The 16655-nt window shown below is 41.9% G+C and overlaps 1 protein-coding gene across 1 annotated transcript in view; it reads left to right on the top strand.

Annotated features, from left to right (window-relative positions):
- The first annotated feature begins 14363 nt into the window (after positions 1 to 14363).
- The window catches only part of LOC137321506 (fibulin-7), a 29719-nt gene continuing 27427 nt past the window's right edge, over positions 14364 to 16655 (top strand). The window contains exon 1 of the mRNA XM_067983899.1: positions 14364 to 14739. Coding sequence (XP_067840000.1) covers positions 14560 to 14739 — 180 coding nt within the window. The 5' untranslated portion in view covers positions 14364 to 14559. The remainder of the gene's footprint in view (positions 14740 to 16655) is intronic.

Genomic DNA, 16655 nt, shown 5'->3' on the forward strand with positions numbered 1-16655 from the left:
CATTAAGAAATATATCTATCTTCTTCTTGAATACATCTAATGACTTGGCCTCCACTGCCTTCTGTGGTAGAGAATTCCACAGGTTCACCACCCTCTGAGTGAAGAAATTTCTCCTCATCTCGGTTCTAAATGGCATACCCTGTATCCTGAGACAGTGATCCCTGGTTCTGGACTCCCCAGCCATCGGGAACATCCTCCCTGCATCTAGTCTGTCTAGTCCTGTTAGAATTTTATGTTTCGATGAGATCACCTCTCATTCTTCTAAACTCTAGTGAATATAGGCCTAGTCGACCTAATCTCTCCTCATATGTCAATCCTGCCATCCCAGGAATCAGTCTGGTAAACCTTTGTTGCACTCCCTCCATGGCAAGGACATCCTTCCTCAGATCAGGAGACCAAAACTGCACACAATACTCCAGATGTGGTCTCATCAAGGCCCTGTGTAACTGCAGTAAGACATCCCTGTTCCTGTACGCAAATCCTCTTGCAATGAAGGCCAACATACCATTCGCCTTCCTAACTGCCTGCTGCAACTGAATGCTCGCATTGGAGCCTCTTTGCATCCTCTTCACAGCTCACATTCCACCCCAGCTCTGTGTCGTCTGCAAACTTGGAAATGTTACATTCCGTTCCCTCATCCAAATCATTGATATATATTGTGAATAGCTGGGGTTAGCATTGATCTCTGCGGTACCCCACTAGTCACTGCCTGCCATCCGGAAAAAGACCCGTTTATTCCTACTCTCTGTTTCCTGTCTGTCAACCAATTCTCAATCCATGCAAGTATATTCCCCCCAATCCCATGTGTTTTAATTTTGCACACTAACATCTTGTGTGGGACCTTATCAAAAGCCTTCTGAAAATCCCAATACACCACATCCACTGGTTCTCCCCTATCTATTCTACTAATTACCTCCTCAAAAAACTCCAGTAGATTTGTTAAGCATGATTTCCCTTTCATCAACCCATGCTGACTTTGTCCAATCCCGTTAATGCCTTCCAAGTGTTCTGTTATCACATCCTTTATAATAGACTCTAGCATTTTCCCCACTACTGATGTTAGGCTAACTGGTCTGTAATTCCCTGTTTTTTCTCTCCCTTTTTTAAATAATGGGGTTACATTTGCCACCCTCCAATCTGTAGGAACTGTTCCAGAGTCCATAGAATTTTGGAAGATGACCACCAATGCATCCACTATTTCCAGGGCCACTTCCTTTAGTACTCTGGGATGTAGATTATCAGGCCCTGGAGATTTGTCAGCCATTAATTTCCCTCGCACTTTTTTTTTTACTAACACTGATTTCCTTCAGTTCCTCCCTCTCACTAGACCCTTGGTTCCCTAATGTTTCCGGGAGGTTATTTGGGTCCTCCTTTTGTGAGGACAGAACCAAAGTATGTGTTTAATTGTTCTGCCATTTCTTTGTTCCCCATTATAATTTCCCCCATTTCTGACTGTAAGGGACCTACATTTGTCTTCACTAATCTTTTTCTCTTGACATATTTATAGAAGCTTTTACAGTCAGTTTTTATGTTTCCTGTTAGTTTACTCTCATACTCTATTTTCCCCTCTTAATCAATCTCTTTGTTCTCCTTTGCTGAATTCTAAACTGCTCCCAATCCTCAGGCTTGCTGCTTTTCTGGCAATTTTATGTGTCTCCTCTTTGGATCTAATACTATCCCTAATTTCTTTTGTAAGCCACGGTTGAGCCACCTTTCCTGTTTTATTTTTGCGCCAGACAGGAATGAATAATTGTTGAAATTCCTGCACACGTTCTTTAAATATTAGCCATTACCTATCCACCGTCATCCCTTTTAGTAAAGTTCCCCAATCTATCATAGCCAACTCGCACCTCATACTTTTGTAATTTCCTTTATTTAGATTCAGGACCCTAGTTTCGGATTCAACTACTTCACTCTCCATCTTAATGAGGAATTCTATCATGTATGGTCACTCTTCCCTAAGGGACCCCACACAACAAGATTGTTAATCCTTTCTCATTGCACAATACCCAGTCTAGGATCGCCTGTTCTCTAGTTGGTTCCTCAACGCATTGGTCTAGAAATCCATCACGTACACACTCCAGGAATTCCTCCCCCACAGTATTATTGCTAATTTGGTTTGACCAATCTATATGTAAATCAAAGTCACCCATGATTATAGTTGTACTCTTCTTGCATGCGTCTCTAATTTCCTGTTTAATGCCCTCCCCTACATCTCCACTACTGTTTGGGGGCCTATAGACAACCCCCACCAACGTTTTCTGCCCCTTGGTGTTTCTTAGCTCTGCCCATACAGATTCCACATCTTGATTTTCCGAGCCAATATCCTTCCTCACTATTGCATTGATTTCCTCCTTTACTAGCAATGCTACCCCACCTCCTTTCCCTTTTTGCCTGTCCTTCCTAAATATTGAAAACCCCTGGATGTTCAGTTCCCATCCTTGGTCACCCTGCAGCCATGTCTCCCTAATCGCAACTATATCATACCCATTAATATCTATCTGCGTTGTTAATTCATCTACCTTGTTGCGAATGCTCCGCGCATTAAGACACAATGCCTTTAGACTTGTCTTTTTAAGATTGTTAGTCATCTTAGTTTTATTTTGCACTATGGCCCTATTTGTTTTTCGCCCTTATTTTCTCTGCCTTCCACTAGTGCTTCTTCCCTTTCTGTCTTTTGTTTCTATTCTTGTTTCCCCCTCCTCTGTCTCCCTGCTCAGGTTCCCATCCCCCTGCCATTCTAGTTTAAACCTTCCCCAACAGCAGTAGCAAACACCCCCGCAAGGACATCGGTCCCGGTCCTGCTCAGGTGTAACCCGTCCCGCTTGGACAGGTCCCACCCTCCCCAGAACCGGTCCCAATGTGCCAGGAATCTAAATCCCTCCCTCCTACATCATCCCTGCAACCACACGTTCATCCTGTCTATTCTCCTGTTCCTATACTCATTAGCACGTGGCACTGGTAGTAATCCTGAGATTACTACCTTTGAGGTCCTGCTTTTTAATTTATCTCCTAACTCCTTAGATTCACCTTGCAGGACCTCATCCCTTTTTTTAACCTATGTCGTTGGTACCGATATGGACCACGACTACTGGCTGTTCACCCTCCCCCTCCAGAATGCCCTGTAGCCGTTCCGTGACATCCTTGACCCTAGCACCAGGGAGGCAACATACCATCCTGGAGTCATGTTTGCGGCTGCAGAAACGCCTATCTGTTCCCCTTACAATTGAATCCCCTATCACTTTAGCCCTACTACTCTTATTCCTCTCCTCCTGTGCAGCAGAGCCACCCGTGGTGCCCCGAACTTGGCTCTTGCTGCTTTCCCCTGATAAGCCATCTCCCCCAACAGTATCCAAAGCAGTATATCTGTTTGAGAGGGAGATGGCCCCAGGGGACTCCTGCTCTACCTGCCTAGTCCTTTTACTCTGCCTGATGGTCACCCATTTCCTTTCTGCCTGCATAATCTTTACCTGTGGTGTGACCACCTCACTGAACGTGCTATCCACGATAGTCTCAGCATCGTGGATGCTCCACAGTGAATCCACCCGCAGCTCCAGATCTGAAATATGGTTAGCCAGTAGCTGCAGCTGGACACACTTCCTGCACACATGGTCGCCAGGGACACTGGTAGTGTCCATGACTTCCCACATAGTACAGGAGGAGCATATCACTGGTGCAAGTTGTGCTGCCATGACTTACCTTAGATTTACACTGCGTTCACCTCTCAGACTCTCCTCCCACTCTCGGGGTCTCCTTTTATACTCTGCTCACCTCTCAGACTTTCCTGTCTCACCTGTGACGTCGCACAGTAGTTTTCTCTTGTTGCAGGTCTGCTGCTGCTTTTATCCCCACTCTCGGTCTTCTGTTGCTCAGGTCCGCCGCTGCTCTGTGGAAAAAGTTAGGAAAAGCAAGGCGAAGCAGCACCTTCCTCCCCACTTCACCAAACTCCCATGCTCACCAAACCCCCATGCTCACCAAACCCCCATGCTCACCAAACCCCCATGCTCACCAAACCCCCATGCTCACCAAACTCTCAGCTGACCACTCGGTGCTCCGTTGCACTTGCAACTTTTAGGCCCTGGAAATTCTTATATTCAAACAAGATTGGGCAATACAGCAAGAAATCACAAACACTATTGGACATGAACATTTGTAAAATGCTTTTCTGGGTCTAGAAAGGTTAATATTTTCTCAAGTGCAAGTTTTTGTGCAGTAACTAACAGCATTTGTTAACTAACTTTTACTCCTTATTTCTTAAGCTATGGAACCCACCTATTACTTTTCCCCTACACACACCCACCTATATATATGTGTGTATATAATATGTGTAAACACATATAAAATTTCTATTAACATTATATAATGTATAATATATAATAAATACCTGAAAGTTGTTGAGAAAGCTGTTCTTGCAGCAACAGCAGAAATGGAGATTGCTGAATCCCACATGTACAAAGGCAATGAGTGTACCAGTCCACCATCTATGGAAAAACCCATGCACCTGCTGGGGTAGGGGTGGGTTCTGTTTTTCCAAGTGGCTGACTTAAACAACAGAGCTTGAGAAACAACATGCATGGTTTTGGAGAGTGCCTAAGTGCCCAATGCTGAACTCTGGCTCTTATCTGAGCTTCTGACCTACAAGGTCATGGTACAGTAATTAAAAGAGTACACTGTGCTTTGGGTTGCAGACCTACTAATCCTAAGTATCCCCACTTTTCATTGTCTGTCTTGCCTTCCATCAAACCAATGAGGAAATTCTGAGTGAGAAAGAAAAACTATGAATGCTAAAAGCCTGAAACAGAACCCTCTGGAGAGCAAATTGTGCCATTGATCATACGAAATTGACAGGCAGGAAAAGATCAGCTGGTCATCAAGCCTGTCCCACACCATGGTGGCCGGAGCCTCCTCCCGTCATTCACTAGTCTGTTCTTGTGTTTGTGTACTCTATTGAATGTGCCAACTTACTACAGTCATAACTGACTAATGTATAACATTTGCTTTAAATTCATCAGCAGATCTGCTGTGGTGTTGCTCACTGGTTGTTCAGGACCTAGGACATTGCTTCTGATACCTACTGCGGTGCCACTGCAGCCTAAGCACATCAGTGACTTTCCTGCTGCTGTAATACAGCGAGTCTACTGAAGCAATACGTCACATGGTTGACACAAGATGTAAATATTACATGGGTTACTGATACCGAAAGATGCTGGCCTCTCAGATATAACACACTTTCCTGGCTATTTTACAAAAACTTGCTGAAGGTCAACTAATTTTGTTACACACTTCCTGTACACATTAACCTTTCTTCCTGTGGCATCGGGGGTGAATTTCCTCTGACCTTCTCCTGCTGTGCTGCCATAACTTTGCCAGAAGTTGCAGCAGGAGAAGCTTCAAGGACATTCACCTGCATAGTGTTATAGTGGAAAACCCACATGTCAACATGTCACAGTGGAAAAACCCCATCTAAATATGTCAACATTTCACTGTCATGGTTTGTTGATAAATTAATTGAATCACTCAAAGTGCTTTTGCAAAACATTTACATGGCCAATTTTTTCTTAGTTACTGACATTTCTAATGTCCAGGGTTAAGGTTATAAACAAAGTTTATGAACAAAATATTTTTTATATATATTTCACGTTAACATGATTAAATGTATCCATTGAATTGGGTTTTTTTCTGCCTTTTAATAACTTTGTTAGAGTTTTTACTTTAAGGCCTTTGCTGCTCCCAAAAGTGCCAAAGGGTGGACTTAATATTTTTGCCCAATGCAGTGCCTCTATTAGCTGAAGGTATGGCCTGCAGTTTGAACATGTGCAGTATGCATAATTTTCCAGGGCACATCAGTAGCATTTACGTTAGCCAAATGATAGAATGCTTTCCTCTCTCTTAGCCTCAAACAAAATCTATTTGGTTATTTTTCAAAATTATAACAAGAAAAGCCAGCGAACAAATTTCAGAAACTTTATTTGGGTGAAAATTACAATGATTATACTTTAAAACAGGGGAACTATGTGTCTGTGTAAATGAGCGATCACATTCCCTTTAACCCCACGTGCCATTATCTTTGCCAGACGTCTTTTACATGGTACCTTATCAAATGCTTTTTGAAAATCTATATAAACCACATCCACTGCATTTCCTTTATCCTCTGTTATTTCATCGCAGAATTCTATAAGATTGGTCAAGCATAAGTTGTCTTTTAGAAATCTGTGCTGACTGGTCCCGATTACCTCATGTGTCTCCAAGTAGTAACTTCATCCTGTTTTATAGATTCTAGTAGTTTACTAATAACTGAAATAACTCTAACTAGACTACAATTTCCTGGCTTATCCTCATCTGTTTTGAAAGGGGATGGCACATTTGCCATTTCTCACACAATTGCCACCCTTTGGCACAATTTTCCTTTCTACAGAATTTTGGACAACTATAGTCAGAGCATCTGCTATTTCCTCCCTAGCTTCCGTCATGATTCTTGGATGTAAACCATCAGGTCCTGATGACTTGCCTACCTTAAAGTTGAGTAACTTCTTTAATACTATTTACGTAATAACCTTCCCTCACCCACGTCTGATGGTTCTACATCCCAATATCCACCTCCTCTGTGGAAGAAAGTACTTATTTAATATATCTCCATCCCCTGACACACTCATACAAGTTTGCTCCCTTGTCTCTTAGTGTTTCTACTTTTACCTGGATTATCATCTTACTAATAATGTACTTATACAAATATGCCTGTTTTGCCCTTTACGTTCTTTTTGCTCATTTTCTTACATACTCACTCTTAGTTTTTCCAGTCTCACTTTTTGTAGTTGTCACATCTATTCTTTATATTTGTCCTGCCGTTCATTTTTATTATTTGCGGCAGTTCTCTTTTCAGTTTCAAATTTGACCTAATTCCCCTTATTCATCGATGGGACCCCAACCGTTGAAACATTGCCTTTCATCCTTACTGGAATGTACCTGATTTGTACCTTTCCCGTTGCTGATCAGAGGTTCCATTTGCCAGCTTATCTTTCCGTTTCGTTTGGGCAAAGTCTCATATTATCACGTTTGCTTAAAATTTGCTTTTTCCCAGTCAAGTACCCCAGCCGTCAACTTTTCTTTCTCCTTTTCCGACTCTTACACTGAACGTAATTACATTGTGATCGTTGCCCAAATATTCCCCAACTTCTGGGTTGTCTACTCACTTCGCTCCATTACACAGAACCAGGCCAAGTAATGCTACTATCTTTGTTAGAATAGCAATATAATGAGTGAGAAAACAATCCTGAACACACTGCAAAAAAAACTATTTGCTTGCCAAAAACCTTTCTCCTATCCCAGTCTATTTTTTGATAATTAAAATTTCCTACAATGATAACTCATAATACATGCCCCTCTAACTTGTCTACAAATTTCACCAACAATTTCCTTTCCTTTGTTTGGCAGTCTACCACATATCCCCAGTAACGTGACATTCGTGCTCCTCCTGGCCCCAAAGAAATTTCCTTATATAAAAAAACTTTTACTTAACCTTTTGCTGAGTGGCCTGCAGCAGTTCCTTTCAGGACCGCTGGTGAAGCCAGTGTACGCTTGGTGCCATTGGCCGCAGTGTGCGTGGTGCAAATTCCGCCCACTGTCACCTCAAAATTGCATCAGGATCCTATGTACGTCATGGGACCCCGATTAGTATACAGTTCCCACCACTTAAACTGCCCACGTTTATATCTGGCAAATAGCACAAACCAATATCCATTACCATTATTGTCAATTACAAAGTCGCAGCTGACAGCGTGTTAAGCGCACCAGGTATTTCGGGCAGAAATAGGCGTTCAGTGAATAGTTCACATCTCGTTAATGTGCTATAATCTATTGTACTTCTCTGTATGGAGCCAGACAAGGAATTTAGTTTGAGGAGCTTGGCGAAACTGACTGATCTCAGCGGACCGCATCAGTCTGGAAGCGCAGGTGAGGAGTTTGTCCGGTCAGTGTGAGAATCGTGCCAAAGATTACATAATGACTCGTGTACATTGCACCAGAGAATTGTATGAGCGGGTCGGAATGATAGAGTGCTGAGTTCCATCAGTGCCTCCCATGTCCCTGATTAGAAAAAGATAGCTCTGGTATAGTCAGCAACGGGAGGAGATTAACAGGCTTTAAACAGAATACTTTGTATAAACCATCAAACGCGTATAGCGGGCAAATCAGGTTAATGTCAACGCGCCTGCTACAAGCGGTGGGGAGTGTATTAAATATAGGTTCCTGCCTGAAACAGGCAAGCGCTCGTGTGAAAGGCCCCGGCGAAAATGGCAGCGGCCAGACTGGGACTGGGAGCAGGGCATCTGTTGATGGTAACTGCTGGACGGAGACGGTGAAAATTGGCTCCACACATGAGGAGTAGATTTTCTTTGATCATTCATTCATTTACAATGTTTTGAAAGCTTTGCTCGAACTTGCAATTTCAGTAAATCTTCCCACTATGTTTGCAAACGTCGCTAACGCATAGTGACCAGAGGGGTTATTTCTTTCATTATGGTGGGGTAGTGTAAACTACCAGTTTCATCCGCACAAGATGGTGTGAAGAATTAAGAATAAATACAGCACACCATCAATTTATTTAAAGAGGTAAAGATTTCATTAAAGCTAAACTGCTAAATGGTAGACAATTTGTTTCTTAAAGATATAAGTTGCTTTAGCTGTGTGTAACTTTCAGTCCTCTAGTGCATTCATTTTTACTGGGTAAAATTGGAACAATTTCCTTCTTCTCCCCACTTCTCTTAAAGGCATTGGCCATTTACTAGGCTTTAGTTCTTTGGGTGCTGGTCACTCCCTGGGACCTTACCCATTAATCATGTGTGAGATTTGGTGGTGAGTGTTGGTAGGCTATTTTACCATGAGGGGCATCACAGCTGAGCCCAATGCTGTCCTTTCCTAACATCCACACAGGTCCGCTTCCAGCAGAGGTGGCCAGATAGCAATTGGCAGTGGGGAACCCTGTCTGCTTTCCCATTTCCCATCCCAGAGGTACTGTAGCCCTGTTACTGTTGTCCTGTTGGACACCAGCTAACACAGCACAGACAGGGATTGGACCGGGGATTTGTTCCAGTCCGTATGGTTCAGCTACTCACTAGGCCATTGGGGGTGTGGGACCAATTTTACTTGGTTCTGACGAAGGATCTTGCACATAAATTGTCAGAGCAGGCTTAGAAATGTTTATTAGCTGTCCTATTCTTATGCTACATTAAGTAAGCAACTGAGTCCTCTAACTCTGCAATCCTTCTGACTCCAGCACCAACCTTTTCTCCAAGAGAATCTACAGGCATGTAAACAGCAAACGGGTAGTAAGAGGTGGGGTGGGGCCGATTAGGGACCACAAAGGAGATCTACTCATGGAGGCAGAGGGGATGGCCGAGGTACTAAATGAGCACTTTGCATCTATCTTTACCAAGGAAGAAAATGCTGCCAGAGTCTCAGTAAAGGATGATGTAGTTAAGATACTGGATGGGCTAAAAATTGATAAAGAGGTAATTGAAAGGCCAGCTGTACTTAAAGTAGATAAGTCACCCAGTCCGGATGGGATGCATCCTAGGTTGCTGAGGGAAGTAAGGGTGGAAATTGCGGAGGTACTGGCCATAATCTTCCAAACATCCATAGATATGGGGGTGGTGCCAGAGGACTGGAGAATTGCAAATGTCACACCCTTGTTCAAAAAAGGGTGCAAGGATAAACCCAGCAACTACAGCCAGGCAGTTTAACCTCGGTAATGGGGAAACTTTTAGAAACGATAATCCGGGGCAGAATTAACAGTCACCTGGACAAGTGTGGATTGATTAGGGAAAGCCAGCATGGATTTGTTAAAGGCAAATCTTGTTTAATGAACCTGATAAGAGTTTTTTGATGAGGTAAGAGAGGGTAGATGAGGGCAATGCAGTTGATGTGGTGTACATGGACTTTCAAAAGGCGATTGGGATGTCTTGTTGAAGTTGTACAAGACATTAGTAAGGCCACACTTGGAATACTGTGTACAGTTCTGGTCACCCTATTATAGAAAGGATATTATTAAACTAGAAAGAGTGCAGAAAAGATTTACTAGGATGCTACCGGGACTTGATGGTTTGACTTATAGGGAGAGGTTGGATAGACTGAGACTTTTTTCCCTGGAGAGTAGGAGGTTTAGGGGTGATCTTATAGAAGTCTATAAAATAATGAGGGGCATAGATAAGGTAGATAGTCAAAATCTTTTCCCAAAGGTAGGGGAGTCTATAATGAGGGGGCATAGATTTAAGGTGAGAGGGGAGAGATACAAAAGGGTCCAGAGGGGCAATTTTTTCACTCAAAGGGTGGTGAGTGTCTGGAACGAGCTGCCAGAGGCAGTAGTAGAGGCGGGTACAATTTTGTCTTTTAAAAAGCATTTGGACAGTTACATGGGTAAGATGGGTATAGTGGGATATGGGCCAAGTGCAGGCAATTGGGACTAGCTTAGTGGTATAAACTGGGCGACATGGACATGTTGGGCCGAAGGGCCTGTTTCCATGTTGTAAACTTCTATGATTCTATGATTGATAAAGTGCCGCACGGTAGGCTTATCATCAAGATTGTGGCCCATGGAATAAAGGGGCCAGTTGCAACATGGATACAGAATTGGCTAAGGGACAGGAAACAAAGAGTAGTGGTGAACGGTTGTTTTTCGGACTGGAGGGAGGTGTACAGTGGTGTTCCCCAGGGGTCGGTGCTGGGACCACTACTTTTCTTAATATATATCAATGACTTGGACTTGGGTATATAGGGCACAATTTCAAAATTTTCAGATGACACAAAACTTGGAAGGGTAGGAAACAGTGAGGAGGATAGTGATAGACTTCAAGAGGATATAGACAGGCTGGTGGAATGGGCGGACAAATGGCAGATGTAATTTAACACAGAAAAATGCGAAGTGATACATTTCAGTAGGAAGAATGAGGCGAGGCAATATAAACTAGAGGGCACAATTCTAAAAGGGGGTGCAGGAACAGAGAGATCTGGGGGCATATGTGCACAAATCGTTGAAAGTGGCAAGGCAGGTTAGGTTGAGAAAGTGGTTAAAAAAGGATATGGGATCCTGGGCTTTATAAATAGAGGCATAAGAGTACAAAAGTAAGGAAGTCATGATGAACCTTTATAAAACACTGGTTCAGCCACAACTGGAGTATTGTGTCCAGTTCTGGGCACCGCACTTTAGGAAAGATGTGAAGGCCTTAGAAAGGGTGCAGAAGAGATTTACTAGAATGATTCCAGGGATGAGGGGCTTTAGCGAATCGACTGGAGAAGCTGGGGTTGTTCCCCTTGGAACAGAGTCGTTTGCAAGGAGATTTGATGGAGGTATTCAAAATCATGAAGGGTCTAAACCGGGTAGATAGAGAGAAACTGTTCCCACTGGCAGAAGGGTCAAGGACCAGAGGACATAGATTTAAGGTGATTGGCAAAAGAACCAAAGGTGACATGAGGAAAAACTTTATTATACAGCTAGTGGTTAGGATCTGGAATGCACTGCCCGAGGGGGTGGTGGAGGCAGATTCAACCATAGCCTTCAAAAGGGAACTGGATAAGTACCTGAAAGGAAAAAAATTGCAGGGCTATGGGGAAAAGGTGGGGGGGGGTGGGAGTGGGACTAGCTGGATTGCCCTTGTATAGAGCCGGCGTGGATTCGATGGGCCTTCCGTGCTGTAACTTTTCAATGATTCTGATTCAATTCCTCTGTTCTCTCTCTCTCTCTCTCTCTCTCTCCATTCTTCTGTGTATCATCTTTTAGGCCTTCCATTTCTGGGGCTGGAGAAACCTATAACCTAAAGAATTTCTGTTCTACAAACACATCAGTACATTCTGGTGCTACAATCACTGGGGCAACTCTCCAAATATTTGAAATATGTTGCTGATTCCCATTACCTTGGAGGTTCACAAAAGAAACAGTGTAGGATCTCACCACAGAACAATTTTAATACCTGCCAACCTTTCGTACGTGCCTGCCCCTTTAAGCCAGAACTTTGTCGCCACTTCTTTCTCTTGTCCGGCAGAGGACGCTCACTAGCTGTGTTTCTGAAATCGATTATTTATTGCGGAGACCTTCCAGATAACAACCAGCGGAGGGCACTGCTGTCACATTTGGTTAGCCTGTAGCTCAGCCTTCAAACTAACCTCATCTTTGTGTCCAATTAGTCCAGGGCCATCTATCTTCTCCCCGTTGGAATGAGACTGTTGTAGATCTGTCTGGACAGTCGCTCCACCCACTGACTCATGATAAGACATTAATGGATAACCTAACTTGTATCAATCTGGACCTTATGTGGGTCCTGCTATGTGTGGACAATGAGGTAGCCCCACCACTGCCTTCTCAATGCGCACACGCACAGCACTAGGGTCATTTGTTTTAGAAAGCATTTTGGGGTATGTCTTTTAGCCAAAAAAAAAAGACTGTGGAGCTGGAATTCCTCCATCCATCTTCACCACCGTCACGAATGATGATCCATTCCCGAAGTGATCTCCCTGTTCTTCGAATCAGACATTAAAACTGATGTCTAACCTGCCTTTTGGGTGAATGTTAAAAGTTCCCATATTGGAAGAGGGGAAGGTATTCCTCCCTTAACCAATACCATCATAATCTGATTAACTGGTCAGTCATCACATTGCTGTTTTTGGGATCTTCCTGTGTGCAAAATAGCTGCTAGATTCACTGTCCGCTAAAGTAATTCATTGTTTGCAAAGTGCATTAAGGGATTTGATAAGGTACTATATAAATGGAAATTTCTTTTTTTTTCCCTCCGAGACATGAAAGAACCCTTAACATTTGTTCAGATATTATACCAGTCCACAACCCGTGGCATTGCACACCAAGAGTCAAGATCAAGTGTAGTCTTCAGATGAAGTGTGGTTAAAGTGCAGGTGAGATTTGGACCATAGTGTGCAGACATAATTCATCCTTATTTTAAAGTCATACATTCTGCTCTTATTTATGTAGATAATATTTTGTTTTTTAAATAGAAAAAGCAACAGCAGTTTGGGAAGGAGTGAAGTAGAGTTGGTTGGAACTAATTGGTGGGAGGGTGTTATTACAGCATGACACGTTTACATAGGAAAATGTGAGCATAGGAATTATGATGGGAAAAAGTTGAAATAAAAGTATGACAAAAATGTCACAACAGGAAATAAGGTTTTGCAAACCAAAATTACATGCAAATGTAAGATTTTTAAATATATATCATAGATGAGTGTCATCCCTGGAAAATGAAAATATCATCTCTATTGTATTAATTAAACCAGGAATACTAGATTACTAGATGACTGCTTTTTATTGTGAATATCTGCTCCCTATATCCAGCAAAAAAAACTTACTGAGCTCTTTGATATTGAACGAATTCACCTGAAGAAGAGGAAGGCATCTGCTGTTATTTCATTAATACGAGTGTTAATTCAACCATTTGTCTTTTGCAATGTTGATTTAGGAGTCCTGGCAGAATTGTTTGAGGCGAATTTAAGGAGAAATATGACTTCATCATGTCTCCATATTCCCAGTAGGTATTTTTTTTAAAAACTGTATTTATGGCTTTGTAACAGGGCAGCTGTTGGAGACAGACTAAACTAACCCCCCCCCCCCCATTTGAAAAGACTAAAGAGTCCTAAACTTTTCTCCTCGAACAAAGACACTAAAAACAGCTTAAAGGTTCATTTCATTTCATTTGCTGTCTGTAAAATCTTATTGTGCACTGCACTTGGAAAGTATTCCGTTGGTCATCAAACGCTGTGGATGTGATAAGATGCTATATCATGTTGTTCTTATAATTGCATATTAATTGGAATTTAAAAGATAATCAGGGGAAGTTCGTAGTTTGACAGGTTTCACATCTAAAGTTTCAGAAATATCTTTTTAACCCCTGTTGACGCTGAAAGATACCCTATCACTGATCATTTTGAGAATGTTTTAAAAGCGCAAAAACAGATTATGTAAACATTTCTTTTAACAGTCTCAATCTGTGAGGCTCAACTCTGAAATCTGAGAGCTGAGAACATAAACTGTTTCACCGATTTCGTTCTTTGTATGAATCCACAGAATGCACAAAGCCCTTACAATATTCTGTATTCATATTTACATGTATGTGTACATATATATATATATAAACTGCCTGTAAATCAGTCCTTATTTGACAACTACTTATGTGTATTGCTAAGTTGTAGCACGTGTCACTAAAGTGTAAAATCAAGTAATGTAATTTTTTTAAGCGTAATTTACTAACTCAAGATAATAATAGCCTTAAGGTTGAAGCAATCTATGTATTTTTTTCTCTAAATTCCACCAGCTCTCCATCTCCTTAAAGGGGGCGGGACAATTTCATTCTGACAGGAGCCTGAGACCAAAGCAATCCTTCACCCCGAGCACACAGTCCAGGAGAGATCAACCCCCGTTCCACAGCAAGAAAGCAAACCTGAGTATGTGGATTCAGCCGAGTCTGAGAAAGAAACTCCCCTGAAACACTTTGCTGGACTCCCATTTGTAGCCATCCTATCTCGGGAGTGAAACCGACTGACTCCACAATGAGCTCTGTGTGAATGCACCTGCCTGTAAAAGCCAGGAGTTTTCCCGGTTTAGGGAACTTAAAAAAAAACCACACACACATACAGATCCTGAAGGAATTCCCTGAGAGCAAAGGCGATATGGTTGCTGGGATTCAGTGCAGTCTTTTTCTGTACCTGGTGCTCTCCTGCTTTTACCCGTCACAAGCTGCGCAGGCAAGTAGTAACCTCTGTCTTTACTGCTGTGCTGGAGATTGTTGTGAGAGAAAAGGAAAAATAGTTTGATCTGTAAGAAACGCGAGTAAATTGTTAAGAAGAAATCTGTAGTGGGACAGGGATGGATGGATTCCTGGCTCCCTGATGTCGCTGCATGCGAGTTCTCAGAGAAGATCTTATTGATGTGATATATGGGATTAAAGGGCGTTTGAACAAATCTTCTAAAAAGTACAACATTTCACTGCCGGTATTAAAATCTGTTCGTTTGATGTGTGTTTGTTGATTTTAAACGACATGCAGGTATGCAGTATTTCTTCCAGCTGTTACGATGTAATGGCCACTATAGAGCTGTTCAAAGGCATCGAATTTAAACACTGCCTGTCTTGTTAGCTGTGCAATAATCCGATTTACAGAAATGCTTGTGAGCTTCAGAAAAATGCTGGCTGTTGTAACTAAACCTCAAATGCTGCAGATGCCTGGATGGGTTAGTTTTAATGTTTGCGAATAGTACACAGCTATAGTATAGTACACAGCAATAGTGCAGTACAAAACTATAGTATAGTACACAGCTATAATATAGAACACAGCTATAGTACAGTACCCAGCTATAGAATAGTACACTATAGTACAGTACCCAGCTATAGAATAGTACACTATAGTATAGTACACAGCTATAGAATAGATAGAAGGAAATCCCTGCCCAACATCAGGCTATAACTGCATCACTATCAGGTCCCATGGGGTGAAATCAGATTCCCTGAAATCAGCGAACTAATGCTCAACGTGTTCACATGAAATTTCTTTGCCCGGCATTTTAATGGAGGTGTTAATCTGAACGCTACCATTAAGATAACAGACAAAGGAATTATACATTACAACAACAACTTGCAGTTATATAGCACCTTTTAATGTAGAAAAATGTCTCAAGGTGCTCAGCTAATATCGCACAGTGTGATTTCAAGCCAGTCTTGCTGCTAATGCTAAATCAGTTGTTATTCGCTTACTGTTTGTTTGTTTGGGTTCTAATACTCTTAAATACTGGGTTCTGGTACTCTATTGTACTAGGTTGTGTAACTTATATACTGGGTTCTGGTATTCTTATATACTGGGTTCTGGTACTCTTATATACTGGGTTCTGGTATTCTTATATACTGGGTTCTGGTACTCTTATATATTGGGTTCTGGTATTCTTATATACTGGGTTCTGGTACTCTTATATACTGGGTTCTGGTATTCTTATATACTGGGTTCTGGTACTCTTATATATTGGGTTCTGGTATTCTTATATACTGGGTTCTGGTACTCATATATACTGGGTTCTGGTGTTCTTACATACTGGGTTCTGGTACTCATACATACTGGTTTCTGGTATTCTTATATACTGGGTTCTGATATTCTATTATAGAATAAACAATAAAACTGAGAAATATACTGGCAGAGTGTCAGACTTCGTACCCTACAACTCTGTATACAGCCATCTGAATTATTTATCTTATTTGTGCCTTGCATTCAATATTTATGCAGCACACATGAACTTGACTGAATAGTAACAAGCTCTTGAGTGATGAGTGTGTAATGATGGTGGAGGGTCTGCTCATTATATATACTGCATTCATTAGTTTCCTTGACAAGTTTCCTGTTCATCTTCCGGAATTAAGAAATATAAATATATCTTTAGAGCTTAGAACAGATCGGAAAAAAGGAATACAGTGGTATAGACTGACTCCAGATTAAGATGTTGCAACATGCAATAGTAGAAGTTGTGACTCTTTGCTAAATTAGTATAAAAAATATTGGTTCTGTCATTGATGTGGCTTTGACTGGAGGGACTGTTTATATTTGGGTGGTTTAAGTCTACTGTTCAATGGTAACAAGGTGCTTGCTGGGGAATTGTTTCTGCCTAGCTCCTTCCTACC

This window comes from Heptranchias perlo, chromosome 5 (assembly GCF_035084215.1).
Source record: "Heptranchias perlo isolate sHepPer1 chromosome 5, sHepPer1.hap1, whole genome shotgun sequence".
In the NCBI taxonomy this organism is placed as follows: domain Eukaryota; kingdom Metazoa; phylum Chordata; class Chondrichthyes; order Hexanchiformes; family Hexanchidae; genus Heptranchias; species Heptranchias perlo.